This window comes from Lissotriton vulgaris, chromosome 2_1 (assembly GCF_964263255.1).
Source record: "Lissotriton vulgaris chromosome 2_1, aLisVul1.2, whole genome shotgun sequence".
Taxonomy (NCBI): domain Eukaryota; kingdom Metazoa; phylum Chordata; class Amphibia; order Caudata; family Salamandridae; genus Lissotriton; species Lissotriton vulgaris.
In genome coordinates this window covers 759842507-759857850 of record NC_141687.1, presented here as the reverse complement: position 1 = coordinate 759857850, position 15344 = coordinate 759842507, and the positions used below count along the sequence as shown (strand labels likewise).

The 15344-nt window shown below is 47.1% G+C and overlaps 1 protein-coding gene across 1 annotated transcript in view; it reads right to left on the bottom strand.

Annotated features, from left to right (window-relative positions):
- Positions 1–15344, bottom strand: part of LOC147731106 (uncharacterized) — a 485394-nt gene that overhangs the window by 322611 nt on the left and 147439 nt on the right. Inside the window, exons 7-8 of the mRNA XM_086956073.1 lie at positions 9802–9918; positions 9536–9658 (exon numbers count right to left, since the gene is read on the bottom strand). Of these exons, the coding sequence (XP_086812199.1) occupies positions 9536–9658; positions 9802–9918 (240 nt within the window). The remainder of the gene's footprint in view (positions 1–9535; positions 9659–9801; positions 9919–15344) is intronic.

Genomic DNA, 15344 nt, shown 5'->3' with positions numbered 1-15344 from the left:
AATACCACCTATTTTGTACCTGCAGTCTCCTCCAGCACAGGGAGAGGTCGTCCCTCGGGAGGCCTTCTTATAAGGGTTAGCATTTCTTTGGGCTGCCAAATTGTGTAAAAAGAAACCAACTCCCCAGATATATTGAGAATTTGAGCTAGGGGGCCCCAAAGAGGGCGCACTCTGGAAATATTCAACATTTATGTGAGGGGCACCAAAGGTTGCTCTTCATCCCCTACTGTCGCTATCATTGAAGATGAACTCAGGCTGTGTTCCAAAAGCATGCATGTCCTGGTCGCAGGGGACTTCAATTGTACATTTGAGCCTCTAGCGGCAGAGGACATCCATGATACCTTTGAGGAGGACGCAAGGAGGGGTATACCATCCCTAACAATCCATCCCATTAAGAGGTGGTCCCAACGGGCCATCCAGTTGAACACCTTAACCTTGGAATTTGGACTAAGAGCAGTAAATGGCAGATCTATCTCAGACCCCACTGGAGCCCACATTTTTAACCAGGTAGATCACACCTCTAGGATTGACTACATCCTTTTGGACTTCAAACTTGGGTGCTTTATGCACGATATGGAAGTCCTGTCAACTGTAGAGAGCGACCAAAATCCGCTCTCTTTGACCTTGTACCCCCTGTGGTCGATTGTTGATGGTCTGGCAGCTCCAACCAAAATTCTGTCTACCAACTATGGGAGGCGCCTTAAATGGTGTAAAGTTGCTTTGGATGAGGGAAAATTACAGAAGATAGGGGCCCTTCTAGCAGTAACTCAGTCCAAGTTGGATACCCTTACCCAGGGGTCTCCAGAAGTATCAGTACTTTTCTGCGGCACCATCGATGCATTGGGTAATCTATTCATAGTCCCAAACAAGGGTCCCTCTCCAAGGGAGCGCCAGAGACCTAAGGGTAACCCAGGTTGGTACTCTAAAAAATGTCTGCTGACGAAATCTGCATTAATTAAGGCAGTCAAATGTAAGTCCCCCGAGCAGATCCGGATGGCCAAGAGAGTTTACAAACTGTGCATTAGTGAAGCAAGGAAAGATTGGGAGGATCAATACTGGCATGAACTTAAAGAAGCCAGTGCTGGGAGAGGTTCGAGTGGGTTCTGGAAAACAGTAAGTGCTAGGAATAGGCCCGATAACACTCTTATCACCTGTAATATCACTGGCCAAATGTGGTTTGATCACTTTTAAACTTTATACACTTCCGATACAGATGTTAGGCAGGGGTCGACTATACCTTTTTTAATGGACCCCTCAGGGGAGTATGAAGCCCATTCGTTTACACCTAAGGAAGTGGAAAATGTGATCAAGTCCCTAGTGCCGCATAAAGCAGCAGGCCCAGATGGGATACCGGTGGACTTACTCCGTCTGCATTATATTGAATGGGGGAGGATTATCTCATCTTTACTCAATGCCATCCATAATGGTGCGGTAATTCCTGACTCTTGGAAATGGGGTGAGGTCGTCCCAATCTTTAAGAAGGGGCATCGGAACGTTCCCGCCAATTACCGGCCAATAAGCTTAATCGATTCCACACAAAAGGTTATTGGCAAGGTAATTCTTGGGAGAATGCTACAGTGGGTTGAGGATAACAAAATCCTTTCTGATCTACAAGCAGGTTTCAGGTCCGGTACAGGGACTATTGAGCAGGCTTTTAGACTTCTGCTCATATATTGGAAAGTGGTCGTACTAAGCAAAGGCAGTCTTTATCTTGCTTTTATCTATTTAAAGACTGCCTTTGACCTGGTGCCAAGGACTAGTCTGTGGGGGGTATTGTCCGATATGGGGATGCCGGCTTATATTCTGTCAATTCTGATGAGGCTCCATATTGGAAATTCCCTGGCGGGCAAGCGAATACCAACCCTTCCTATTCGCTGACGATACCCTCCTCATTTCCATGACCGCTGTGGGTCTACAGAGTCTTCTGGACAGTTTCCAGTCCTTCTGCACCTGTAGGGGTCTTATAATTAATACAGATAAGACCAAATACTTGGTCCTGAACACCCCCAGAAGACTTGGATGCCCACCGTCCCTGAACCTTGTTCCCCTCGAAAGGGTTGCGGAATTTGATTACCTAGGTATCCGCTTATCAGCCCAATGCAGTGGAATTATCACCTCCAGAAAATGCTTTTAAGCCACCAAAGGGTAGTAGGGGCACTTCTTAAGGAACAGCGCGCTTCCTCAACCAAGCCAATTGCCCGGTCATAGACATCTATAAAGCGAGAGGAGTAAACGCGGCCCTCTATGGGGCAGAACTGTGGGGAACATGTAATGTAGACCACCTATCCAGATCGGAAAACAAATTCCTGAAGGATTTAATTGGCCCTACCACAGAGCACCCACACGATACCTTTGCTCCTTGACATAGGGTGTCGTCCAGTTAAGGAACAGGCACAAATCCGTCCGCTTCTATTATGGGCCCGTCTATGGCGAGTCCCTGAATTAGCTAGCTATGCGGACGGGTTGTCAGAAGTATTGTCTATGTCAGGCTGGTCCAAAATCAGGTGGCTTAAAGACGTTAAATCCCTGCTAGGAGAGCTGGGGTTAGAGGATGCCTGGGTATCTAGATCTGCTCCTCCCAAAGCTGTTCTTAAGACCCTTTACTAGAGCTGGGTTTATAGCAAAAGTAGCTCCGACTCGAAGCAGGGCAGAGTAACAGCTGAGTTTATGAGGTTCAAGGATGTGGCAACAAGGGAATCCTACCTAGATATCATTACAAAGTCAATCGATCGGGCTTTGTATTTCAAATTCAGGGTAGGAACCCTTCCAGTGGGTGAGCTGACTGCGCGCTGGAAAGTCCCTTCCCAAACCTCACCCTTTTGCCCAACTTGTGCAACTAGAGTTGAGTCAGCTGCCCACATTTTGTTTGAATGCCCGGCATATACACTACCAAGAAACAGCTGGTTAAAACCCCTATGCAGAGAACTAGGCACAAGAAATCACATTGTAGCTCTGCGAATTTTTATGTCAGACACTCGGCCTTTGTTTGTATGCAGTCTTTCAAATTTTTTAAGATGGGCTGGGTCCATCAGAACCAAAAGGCTTAATGAAATTGTATAATCAATCTTTTTTACCCAAATTTTGTAACGACATCTTTTAATTGTACTTGTACACTTTTTTAAATTAATTTATTGTATGAGTATTGCACCTGTGGTGGACTTAAAGCTGATGTGTTATGTTGTGCTTTTAAAAATATGTTTTATCGAAATAAAGCCTTATAAACTGAAACTGATACTGAAAAATCACAGTTATGTTGCTCTCAGGGTAAGCCTATAGCACCAGCTGAGGAAGGTTTTGTAGGAATTCTTCATTTGACATAAAACCTGAGGTTTATACTTGGACAAAATGCAAAGATAAAATGGGATCCATTCACTAACATTTGCTCGGGAGTTTACACAGCACAACACAATGGTGCACTGTACTAAAATGCTTTTATAATGCAAATAAACAGATGCTATTATTTGTGTTGTGTTCCATGACATAAGCGCCCTAGCACAACTAGGCATCCTCAAGCCATCTGTAAAATAAATTATATAAACAAAATGGAATAGAAAGAAGGTGATCGTATTGTGTTGATAAATTACAGTAAGATGTTAAAAACAGATGTAAAATTAGTTGCATGTTTAGTGAACCTTCAGTTTCCTGACAGATAAATGTTTGCATGGGCACAATTGGGGCACTCTCTTATGTTGAAGATTAAAGGATGGTACGGTGGAGTTGAACTGAAGGGGAGAAGTGGTATCCGTGTTTATGAGGCAAAGGCGGTACTTTGCTGACAAGGTGAACTTTGCTGTTTGGTAAAAATGAGCAGTGTTTATGAGAGTACTGGGACTATTTTGAGCATGACAGACCTTTCCTCGTTAATGATGTAAGCAGTCTAGTAGATGGGTGTGGGTGGAGCTGAGGGGTTGGGGGAAGAAAAGGAGCCAAGACAGGAAAGGGGCAGTTAGAGTAGGGACTGGGACGAGTGAGGAGTAAGATAATAAAGCTCCTTGAAATACAAATTAAGTGTCTGTCTTCATTGCATGCAAGACACTACAGCTGTCGACGAGGGTGGGATGATGTGACCTGCCATCCATACATGAACAAGGAATGTGTCCTGTCCCGGGCTGATCGCGTGGAGCCCTGCCTGACGAGCGGAATCGAGCGCTGGAAGAAACTGCAGCCGAGCGCTACTACGCGCCAAAGTTGGGAGCTTACACCAGATGCGTGCAACTCGGCACGGCGTCGGAAGTGGCCAGCGAGTGAAGAAGTAGAGTCAGGAGCCCACCCCGACCCTATCTGGAGGGTCCAGCAAGTGAAGGTGTGTGGAGCGCTGCCACATGTTGCTGCCTGCAAGACCGGCGATCCGGTGAGTACCGGTGACTGAATCGGCGTGAAGGGAATGAATGAAGTTGAAATCTCGCGGGAGACGAGATTTCCCTCGCTGTGGCCATCTTGGAACCAGGCAGCCAACAGGACAATCCCTCTGTGCAACTTGGAAGCGGCCATTTTGAGGTCAGGCAGTACTAGCAATGAACATTGGTAAATGCAAAAACAAGCACTGGTAAATGTAAAACAAGCATTGGTAAATGCAAATCAAGCACTGGTAAATGCAAAACAAGCAGTGATAAATGCAAGACAAGCACTGGCAAATGCAAAACAAGCACTGGTAAATGCAAAACAAGCATTGGTAAATGCAAAACAAAGAATTGGTAAATGCAAAACAAGCCATGGCGAAGACAAGAAGCCAGCAAACGAACCGTGGTAAAGCCAAAACAAGCATTGGCAAAAGCAAGAAGCAAGCAAACAAGCAGTGGCAAAGATCAAACAAACATTGGCAAAGACAAGAGGTAAGCAAACAAACTGTGATACGTGCAGAACAAGCCTTGGCATATACAAGCAAACAAGCATTGATACCTGCAAAACAAGCATTGGTGAATACACAGCAAGTAGTGACGAAGACAGGAAGCAGGCAAGCGAGCATTGGTACATGCTAAACAAGCATTGACAAAAGCAAGAAATAAGCAAACTAGCACTAGTCATTGAAAAGGTGTCGGGGACACAGTTGTCCAGAAATGTCGAATCCACCACAACAGAATGGAGATGGCGCAGCAGTCGCGCCAACTGCGACTGGAGTTTCGCATTTGCGTCCCCCGGAACCACTGACTCTGGTTGCTGGAGGAAGCATAGGACCCAGATGGCAAGAGTGGTTTGAAGATTTTGAGGACTATATTGAAGGATCGAAAGTCACAGGAGACAGAGGCAAGTTAATTACACTGCGCAATTTGGTGGGAAAGATAGTATGCCAAGTGATCAAAGATTTGTCGACAGACGATACAGGAACCTATGACAAAGTGCGAGACGCGTTAAACAAGAAGTTCTTACACAAAAGAAACGTGGATTATGAGCGATACATATTCCACCAGGCCCGTCAAGAAAAGGAAGAGATGATGAGCACCTTCATATCTAGGCTACGCTGACTGTCTCGGTATTGCAGCTTCGACGCATTTTCAACAGAGGATGCCATCCGATTGAGAGTCATTGATGGGTGTCACTCAGAAACACTTCGAAGGCGGCTGCTAAGGAAAAGCCACAATCTCGTTGAGATTGAGGAGATGACCAGGGTGCATGACCAAGCGGAAGAGCATGCCAAAAGGATGGAGACAGGGCGTAGTGAAAGAAGAGATCAAGCATATAGGGTGCAATCTCACAGCACTCGCAGAAGATCAAAGGAACAACAGAGAAAGTCCCGACCAGTGTCTCGTCATCAATTCACAAGACGTCGACATTACGAGTCTAGCCGGAGGGAAAAGAAACCAGATCACTCCAGAAAATGCTATAGATGTGGGTACGACTTCCCGCATATCGATGCGTGCCCCGCAATGGGTCAACAATGCCGAAAGTGTGAACGGAAGAATCATTTTGAAGTGTGTGTGGAGTGTACAGCAAAGAAAGAATGAGGGAAGCCACACGATCGTCTCGCCCGGACACAAGGCGACACCATGCGCAAGCAGTACAGGATCGAGCCAAGTCGTCTTCTGGTTCATCTCACTCTAGCAGGGAGTCTCACAGATCCCAATGGATGAGAAGGTCACCGAGAAGGTCGCCATTGAGAGAATTGAGATCAGCATCTCTGGAATCTGAATACACAGACGAGTATGTCTGCATGGTAGCGGACCCGGAACAACTGAAGAAGTATCCCTAATTGGACATAAGTGTGGGAACGCATGCAACTAAATTTGTGTTGGACAGCGGGGCGTCACTAAATTACATCCGCGTAACCGAGTATAACAAAATGAAGCCGTCACCCCCCATGAGTCCGGCACTTGTCAGAGTGTTCACCTGGATGTCTAAAAAACCTCTTCCATGTCTGGGCAAATTTGCAACGACACTCCGACACAAATTCATCTCTGTGCTGGCATACATTCACGTCATTGAGGGTCCGGAAGCTGATTGCCTCCTCAGTCTGCCTACTGCGGAGCGCCTACGGTTGGTTGAGATCCTATACCGAGTTATTGATGATCCGGACATTATTCACAAGTTCCCCAAGTTGTTCACAGGGCTTGGGAAAATGAACAAATGTTTGGTTCGACTACACATCAATGAGAAAGTGCGTCCGGTAGCACAGCACCCCAGGCGAGTGCCTTTCCATCTTCAGCAGGCGGTGGAGGATGAAATTCAGGAGCTGTTAAAAGCAGACATCATTGAAAGAACTGACGGCCACACACCCTGGGTATCACCTGTCGTTATTGTGCCAAAGAAGGGCACCCCTGAGAAGGTGCGCTTATGCATGCACATGAGGCTCCCCAACACCGCCATAGAGAGAGAGCGCCACCCAGGACCCCATTTGAGTGACATGATATCTGCACTGAATGGAGCAAGAATTTTCTCCAAACTTGACTTAAACAAGGGGTACCTTCAGCTAGAATTACACGAAAGTCGCAATACATAACAACGTTCGCCACCCATCTGGGTTTGTTTCGATACAAACGGCTGAGTTTTGGTGTCTCCTCTGCGGCGTAAATATTTCAAGAAATCATTCGTCAGACCATCAGACACATACCCAATATGCTGAACTACAGTGATGACATCTTGGTGTATGGGTCAAACACCCAGGAACATGACAAAGCACTAGATCGAGTATGCCATGCTCTCCTGGAAGCCAATCTTACCCTCAACAAAGACAAGTGTGAGTTCCATCAATCCACTCAAGTTCTTCGGACATGTGTTCTCGGGAGCCGGGATGAAGCCTGACCCAGAGAAAGTGACAGCGCTCAATGACACCAAGAGCCCCCAGGATGTGAGTGACATCCGATCCTTTCTAGGCATGGCCAGCTATTGTGCCAGATAAATAAAAGACTACGCTACCATCAGTCACCCACTACGAGCTCTCACCAAGCAAGGACAACTGTTTGTTTGGACCCCACAGTGTGAGTGGGCCTTTCACAAAATTAAACAAGCTGTAGAATCAGCGGACAATTTGGCTTATTTTAACCTCAAGAGGAAGACGGAGATAACGCTCAGGTTCATCAGGAGATGCAAGCATTGAAGCATTGAAGCACATCAGCAAAGAGTTATCTGCCAGAGGGGCTACTACTGAGAGATCATCGTATTGTCATCCCGAGGAAGTTACGACAAGGCGTTATCAACTTAGCCCACGAGGGCCACGGTGGAGTGGTCGCGACGAAACAAGCTCTCCGAGAAAGGGTGTGGTTTCCACTGCTGAATCAAATGGTGAAGCTCACCTTAAAGGACTGTCCTCAGTGTCAATTGGTCAGCCAAGGATATCCGCCTGCTCCTCTCCAAATGGCCAAGCTGCCCAGTGGGGTATGGCAAGAGCTTGCCATGGACTTTTATGGACCCCTCCAGTCAGGTAAATATTTCCTGGCAATAATGGACGAATACTCGAGGTTTCCAATAGCACAGTTCGTATCTTCCACCAATGCCTCCAGCACAATTGCTGTGCTAGACGAAGTATTCGCAGCTTGGGGCGTCCTCAAGGAACTCAAGACGGACAATGGTCCTCCCTTCAATGAACATGACTTCAGTGAATTTGCGAAACAACTCAACTTCAGGCATCGCAAAATCACGCCCCTGTGGCCACAGGCCAATGGCACCATTGAAAGATTCATGGTGACTTTGAAAAAGACCTTTCAACAAGCTACCTTGGACAAAAAGGACTTACAGGTGGCTCTCAATGAGGTTTTGAGAGCGTATCGGACTACACCACATGCCACCACAGGAAATTGTCCTGCCACGCTCATGTTGGGGCGACCCATCCAAACACGGATCCCGACATGGGAAGGAGCGCTGCGACCCGTGTCTCCAGCACGTGCCCATCAAGAGCTGCTCCTGGCTGATCAAGCGGGTAAGAGTAAAATGAAAGTATATGCAGACGCTCGGAGGAGAGCCAAATCTCCATCTCTTGATTAAGGAGACTGTGTGGTGGTTAAACAAGATCAACTAAAGAAAACGGACTGTAAGTTCAAAGATGAACCCTTAGTAGACACTCAGCAGAAAGGTACAATGATTACTGCAGAGTCAGAGAAAAGACACATCACACGAAATGTTTCACATTTCCAAAGTGTACACCTGCCATGAGAGAGGTTCTTGACAGAACACCAGACCAACGAGAATCAGAGGGACCTGGTCAGGTGGTTGCAATACAGAGACCTGAAAGTCAGACTGAAGTTGTATCAGGAGATCCTGGCGTGAATCTCCGTCCTAGAAGGACCATTCAAAATCCCAAGAGGCTAATTGAAGAACTTTAATCAAGTCAGTTATTTCTTTTGTTAACAAGGGGAGATGTAATGATGTGAGCAGTCTAGTAGCTGGGTGTGGGTGGAGCTAAGGGGTTGGGGGAAGAGGAGGAGCCAAGACAGGAAAGAGGCAGTTAGAGTAGGGACAGGGACGAGTGAGGATTAAGATAATAAAGCTCCTTGGAATACAAATTAAGTGTCTGTCTTCATTGCATGCAAGACATTACACCTCGGTCTACAAGGAGGTGTAGACTATGGCCTCCACCACCTTTGCTGACTGCCATCTTGCCCTATTTGGAGATCACTGTCTGCCTGGCAAGCACCTCTGTGCTGTGAAGAGGGCTGCCAGCACTGCTGGTTTGCCAAGCAGGTCCCATGATTAAAGCACCCGCTCTGCATCTTTACTTATGTAGAAAATAAACAAACTCTTAAAATAGGAGTTTGTAGCCAAAAGTTTGTTTGTTGCCAAAGTTTGTTTACTGTCAAGCACAAGCTAAATAAGGAAGAGTAGGAGGAAGACTGCAGTGACATCATCTGAACATAGTCTTGGGATGTCATCACTCAGATCCACATTACAAGATCACACAAAAAGGTTTTTCTTGGGGGCATGGAGAAACGAGATACACTTGCCCCTGTGACTCTGAAAGGCATTTATACAGAACCCGACTGAAAATGGCCAGAGGGCATAGGTTCCTGAGAGGTCCATGAGAGTCTGAGGGGGTTTCACTATTTCCTTTATTCACCAGTTCCATACTTATTGTTCTCCTGACTTCACCCCGGTAGTTCCTCCTCACCTATGCAGGAGTGTCCATTGCCATGTAGGGTGAATCCAGTGCTGCAGAAGCACTTATAGCTGCCATAGCTGTTCCTGCACTTCTGCTGACAGGGGGCTCTCTTTGCTGAGCACTCATCGATGTCTGAAATGAAAAAGTGCTGTTATCTGGAAATCCATACAACCAATTCAAAACAAGGAATCTTCTGTCATTTTCCATACACTACCATAATTATTTCACAACACCCCATACGGGCATTTCTGTGCTTCAGCAATTGGAGGACTCACCGACACAGCTCTGCCTATCAGTGGAAAGCTGCATTCCAGATCTGCATTCACACACAAATCCTCCATCTGTGTTGAGACAAATGCCTTCACAAGAAGCTGTTTCACACTCATTAATATCTGTGGGAACAAAAGAATCAAGTAAGTAGAAGCCAAACAGACACTCTTAATATAGGTTGGCCAAGAATTACTAGTTGTGCAGGTACAAAGAGAGGTAGAGGGGGTCCAGGCAAACTCACATGAAATGTTTTTTATTAAATGGTTTTATTGTAAACATTTATGGACAAAAGAAAAAACACAAGCATGGGAAATTAAGAATCCAAGACACCAGGAGCCGAAACAAGCCCTGGCAAACAGCTTGGCTGGCCCCAGGAGGGGGGGCTGCCAAGCTGTTTGCCAGGGCCTGTTTTGTCTGCTTTTGTTACAGGGGACGTTATTGCAGCTATGCTGCAAAACTGGCCCTCAGTAACAAAAGCAGCCCGCAGGGGTCCAACACTAACCCTCACCCTGTGCCCGGTGTCCGCTACGGCCAGTCCAGCCCTGCATTGCATGCTCCTGGTCACTTTGGCATTACAGAAGGGGCTGCAGACACTTGTGCAGTGCCTTCTGTAATACCAATAGCGCTGGCACACATAAAGCACCAGCACTATCTTCAAGGGCGGGTTCACTACTTTGCATTGGGGTGTGCCGTATGCAAATGAGTAATTCCCTTTGTTTCTGCCCATTTACAAGTACAGGCGGGTTGCTGCCTGCACAGTGAAACATGGAGCAGCTGTAAAGCAGTCGCTCCGTATTTCATGTGAATGTGCTTTCCCCAGGGCAGCATGAGTTTGAGGCTGTTGAGGGAGCAGCGCATTCCCCATAATGTGGTGTACTTTCCTTCATTGAGCCTGGTGGTCAAGAGCACATATGTTATTTAGGTTCTGCGGTGGGTTTGTGAGTGTTCAGAAATGTTTTGGCGCACAACAGGTAGTGGGTCGGTCAAAAGAAAAGTTAGCTTATGGTTGGTGCAAATGGATCAGAGAAAACCCTAAACTCTGAGAAGCAGGGATGGCGGAAATCCTTCCCTATAGTGAATTGTAAGCAAAATCCGATGCACACAACAAATTAGTGTGATATGAATGATCACCAACAAATGATAAGGATGGAGTAACACAGATGTGTTCTTTTTGTGTTGTTTTTTTAATGGAATGTATATATTGAGAACATGAAACCAGCAGACACGTGTTTCGTCAAGCAGGGAGTTAACCCGTGACTCTTCAGGGCTGTAAAAAGGTCATGAGGAGCGGGGTCGGTGGAACGGTGATACTTCCAACCCGGTCCTGATCGGGTGTTCACGAAAAGTGAGCGTTTAGTTGGGGTGCGCAAGGAGTTTCAGTAGGAGAGCGTCGGATACTTATGCTTGCGGCGGATGATGCCGTTTTATAATAGCTGCAGTATTCACAACTGGGGTTCGAGGTTGATCCGGGTGTTTGTAGAAGGCGGGTCTCGCCGGGTATGGGGCCAGTCCAGCCCTGCATTGCGAGCTCCTGGTCACTTTGGCATTACAGAAGGGGCTGCAGACACTTGTGCAGTGCCTTCTGTAATACCAATAGCGCTGGCACACATAAAGCACCAGCACTATCTTCAAGGGCGGGTTCACTACTTTGCATTGGGGTGTGCCGTATGCAAATGAGTAATTCCCTTTGTTTCTGCCCATTTACAAGTACAGGCGGGTTGCTGCCTGCACAGTGAAACATGGAGCAGCTGTAAAGCAGTCGCTCCGTATTTCATGTGAATGCGCTTTCCCCTAGACAGCATGAGTTTGAGGCTGCTGAGGGAGCAGCGCATTCCCCATAATGTGGTGTACTTTCCTTCATTGAGCCGGGTGGTCAAGAGCACATGTGTTCACGTGCAAACACGCACACACACAAAGTATGGATTCAAATACTCTAGGAAGTAACAGTCGGATGCTCTCATGTACTCACACCCACATGCACACACACACACACGTACACACACAGATGATGATCATACAGTGTTGGATAAGTGTAAACTGCCTTTTTAACAGAGTCTCTCCCTATCCAGAGGGAGCCTTCGATATGGCGGGGAGCCGGGGCCAGCAGGACGGATGGGGCATAGTCTCCCCCATCCTTGCAGCTGCTGATGGCGCTAATTAGTGTACGCGCCCGCTGCCCCGGAAGCACTAAGGTGCTTCCATGGCAGCTAATGTTGAACGGGCCCCTATTTAAGCAAAAACCATTGCGATTCTTGCACAAAGTTGTTCACGTGCAAACACGCACACACACAAAGTATGGATTCAAATACTCTAGGAAGTAACAGTCAGATACTCTCATATACTCACACCCACATGCACACACACACACAAGTACACAAATAGATGATGATCATACAGTATTGGACAAGTGTAAATTGACTTTTTAACAGAGTCTCCCCCTAACCAGTGAGAGCCGTCGATATGGCGGGGAGCTGGGGCTAGCGGAACCGACGGGGCATAGTCTCCCCATCCGTCCGGCTGTTGATGGCGCTGATTGGTTTACGCGCCCGCTACCCCAGGAGCACTAAAGTGCTTCCCTGGCAGCTAATGTTGAACCCGCCCCTACTGAAGCATTGATATTCTTGCACATATGTTCACGTGCAAACATTTAAGCAAAAACCATTGAGATTCTTGCACATATGTTCACGTGCAAACACGCACACACACAAAGTATGGATTCAAATACTCTAGGAAGTAACAGTTGGATGCTCTCATATACTTACACCCACATGCACACACACACACACACACACACAAGTACACACAGAGATGATAATCATATAGTGTTGGATAAGTGTAAACTGCCTTTTTAACAGGGTCTCTCCCTATCCAAGGAGAGCCCTCGATATGGCTGGGAGCCTGGGGCCAAAGGGACGGACGGGGCATAGTCTCCCCATCCTTCCGTCTGCTGATGGCATTGTGTTGGTTAACGGGCCTGCTGCTCCGGAAGCACTAAAGTGCTTTGTGGCGGCTAATATTGAACCCGCCCCTATTTAAGCGGCAATGTGCAGTCGCCCTCACCTTTCTGCCAGATGCCTCAACTCACAAGAGCTGTGCCCGAAGGTTGTGGGCCCCCCTCCTCTTGCATCGCCTCTCCGGGACCCCCTGGCCCGGGAGCTTGAAACGTGTTGGTTGGTAAAGAAATTGCGGGAGGCCACAATTGTGTGGTCCAATTATGTCCCGAGGTTGAAGTGGAGAGGTGGTAAGTCTGTAGGAGCCATAAATGAGTCTATAAAAAGGTTGAACAGGAAACTGGGTAAGTTGTTCAGGAAAGATCGGTTGTCAGCCATACCTCATTGGTGCAACAAGGGGGGACATTTTCTATTACAAGATGGAGCGTACTTGCCTAAAGAAGGTACTGTAATGTTTTTGGAAAATCTGCTGGCCTGCTTAGGCCAGCGTGCAATTTCGGTCAGAGGGGGCCAGATAGTCGAAGAACTCTACTGGCCTGTGGCGGGTGAAGTCAAGATTGGGGGTGCACTTAGTGCCCTTTAGGCCATCCTGTTTTACCAAATTTAACATCTGCATCCATAGACCCTCCAAGGGGTGCTGCCAGCAGGTCGGAAGGAGGTGGTAGGGGCACGGAGGGTTTCTGGGAGGTCACTGACGGGGTCCTTTACCTATCAACCACCCACGCAGGCCCATTTGGGCACAAGCTAGCACTGGCCTTTGGGGGACACTAACCTGGGTGTAGTTGGTGCCTGCTGTAGGTATCGTAAGGGCAGCTGGGCCCCCTGCACAAGAATTTGCAGATATTGGAGACCTCCCTGTAGGGAGGGGAGAGGGTAAGTGGACTCCTCCCATAAGGAAGGCCCCCGAAGGGGTAAAAGAAGGAGCAGGGTCAGTCTTGGTTACACTCGGAACAGTTTCAGAATAGTTGTTGTTGGTTACACAGGAACAGACTAGTTATGGTTAGGTGATTCCCATGTACTAGAGTCTCTGTTAAGGCTAGGTCACAAATATAAGCTGAAAATGTAAATAATGTGGTTACTGTGTAAAAAATTATAAATTGTGTTTTTTATCTAGTGCAAAGTGATAATAAATACGGCCAGGGGGTCCTACAGCCCCTATCCCAAAGAAATAAAAAATGAGGTTGTTGCATTGTTGTGTCATGGGGTTTGGGTAATGGTAAGTATTCACATTCCTGTGACATTGGCGACTCCCTGGCCATAATAAAATAGTGTACCACAGCACATGCAGAAGTGATCATTAAACACCTTTTTACAACAAGAAACAGTGGTAAATCCTATATATTTTTATGCAAACATTCTTCTAATGATAGCTACAAGATAGGGTGACGGGAAGTGGTGCATCCTATGCATGGGCAGCTCCTTCATTGGAGCAAAGGAGCGTCCCCCCACTTAAATTGCCCCCAAAGCTCCAGAGATTAAAATAAAATGGTAGTTCATTACACTTTTTTCATCCCCCTTCCTGAGCCGAGCGTCAGGGTGTGGGCGTGGCCCCTGCTGAAAGCAGTAGGGAGGAGGTTGGTAATATGTCTAATGTACTGTAGGAACACAAGGAAGACCGTCATCCACACACTCATAACCAGCAGGCTGGACTACGGAAACACCCTCTATGCCGAAATCAACAAATCTCTGCTCCACAACTCCAGACACTGTAGCCAGACTCGTCCTCGGCATCACTCGACATGAACATATCACCCAACACCTGCATAACCTCCACTGGCTCCAAGTTGAAAAGAGAGTTACCTTCAAGATACTCACCCATGCATACAGATGCCTCCACAGCACTGGCCCCTAATGCCTCAATGAGAGAATCACATTCCACGTTCCCAAAGAAGCCTCCGATCCGTCAATTTTGCCCTCACCAAAACCCTGTGCATCCACCGAGCCAGACCTGGGGGAAGAACCTTCTCCTACATCGCAGTCAAGAACTGCAACGAGCTCCCGATCGACATCAGACGCGCCCCATCCCTGAACATCTTCAGGAAGATACTGAGCATCCTCCTGAACTCTCGGTCTGTATAAAGAAATTAGACTTGCACTATTTGCCAAAGGTGAGCACGGTTCTTAAGAGGTATCACTTTTGTAGGAGGATGCAAAGACGAGATGAGTCTGTGGAACTATATATTACTGACTTGCGCAAATTGGCTTCATTGGAGGAATGTCTCAGGGACCAACTAATGTTGGGTTGCAACATTGATAAAGACAGGGACAGTCTTTGGCATAACAAGAGATGCTCACTATAGCAAAAACTCTTGAACATTCTAAGGCCGGTGTGGAAATGATTCGCAAGATTACACCCCAGAGTACGACTGAGGGTAGTGTTTTGAAAGCAGATGAAAAAAGGGTTGTCAAGAATAAAACCCCTGCAAAGGTAGAAAATAAAACATCCACAAGGGCAGAGAACAGGTCTTTCACCAAAACTTTTCCAGGAAAATGTTTCAGATGTGGTAACACTGACCACATGGCAAACTTTAAAGGGTGTACTGGCTGGAAGGTTAGGGGCAGCAACTGTGGGCGCAAGGGTCACTTTACAAAATGTT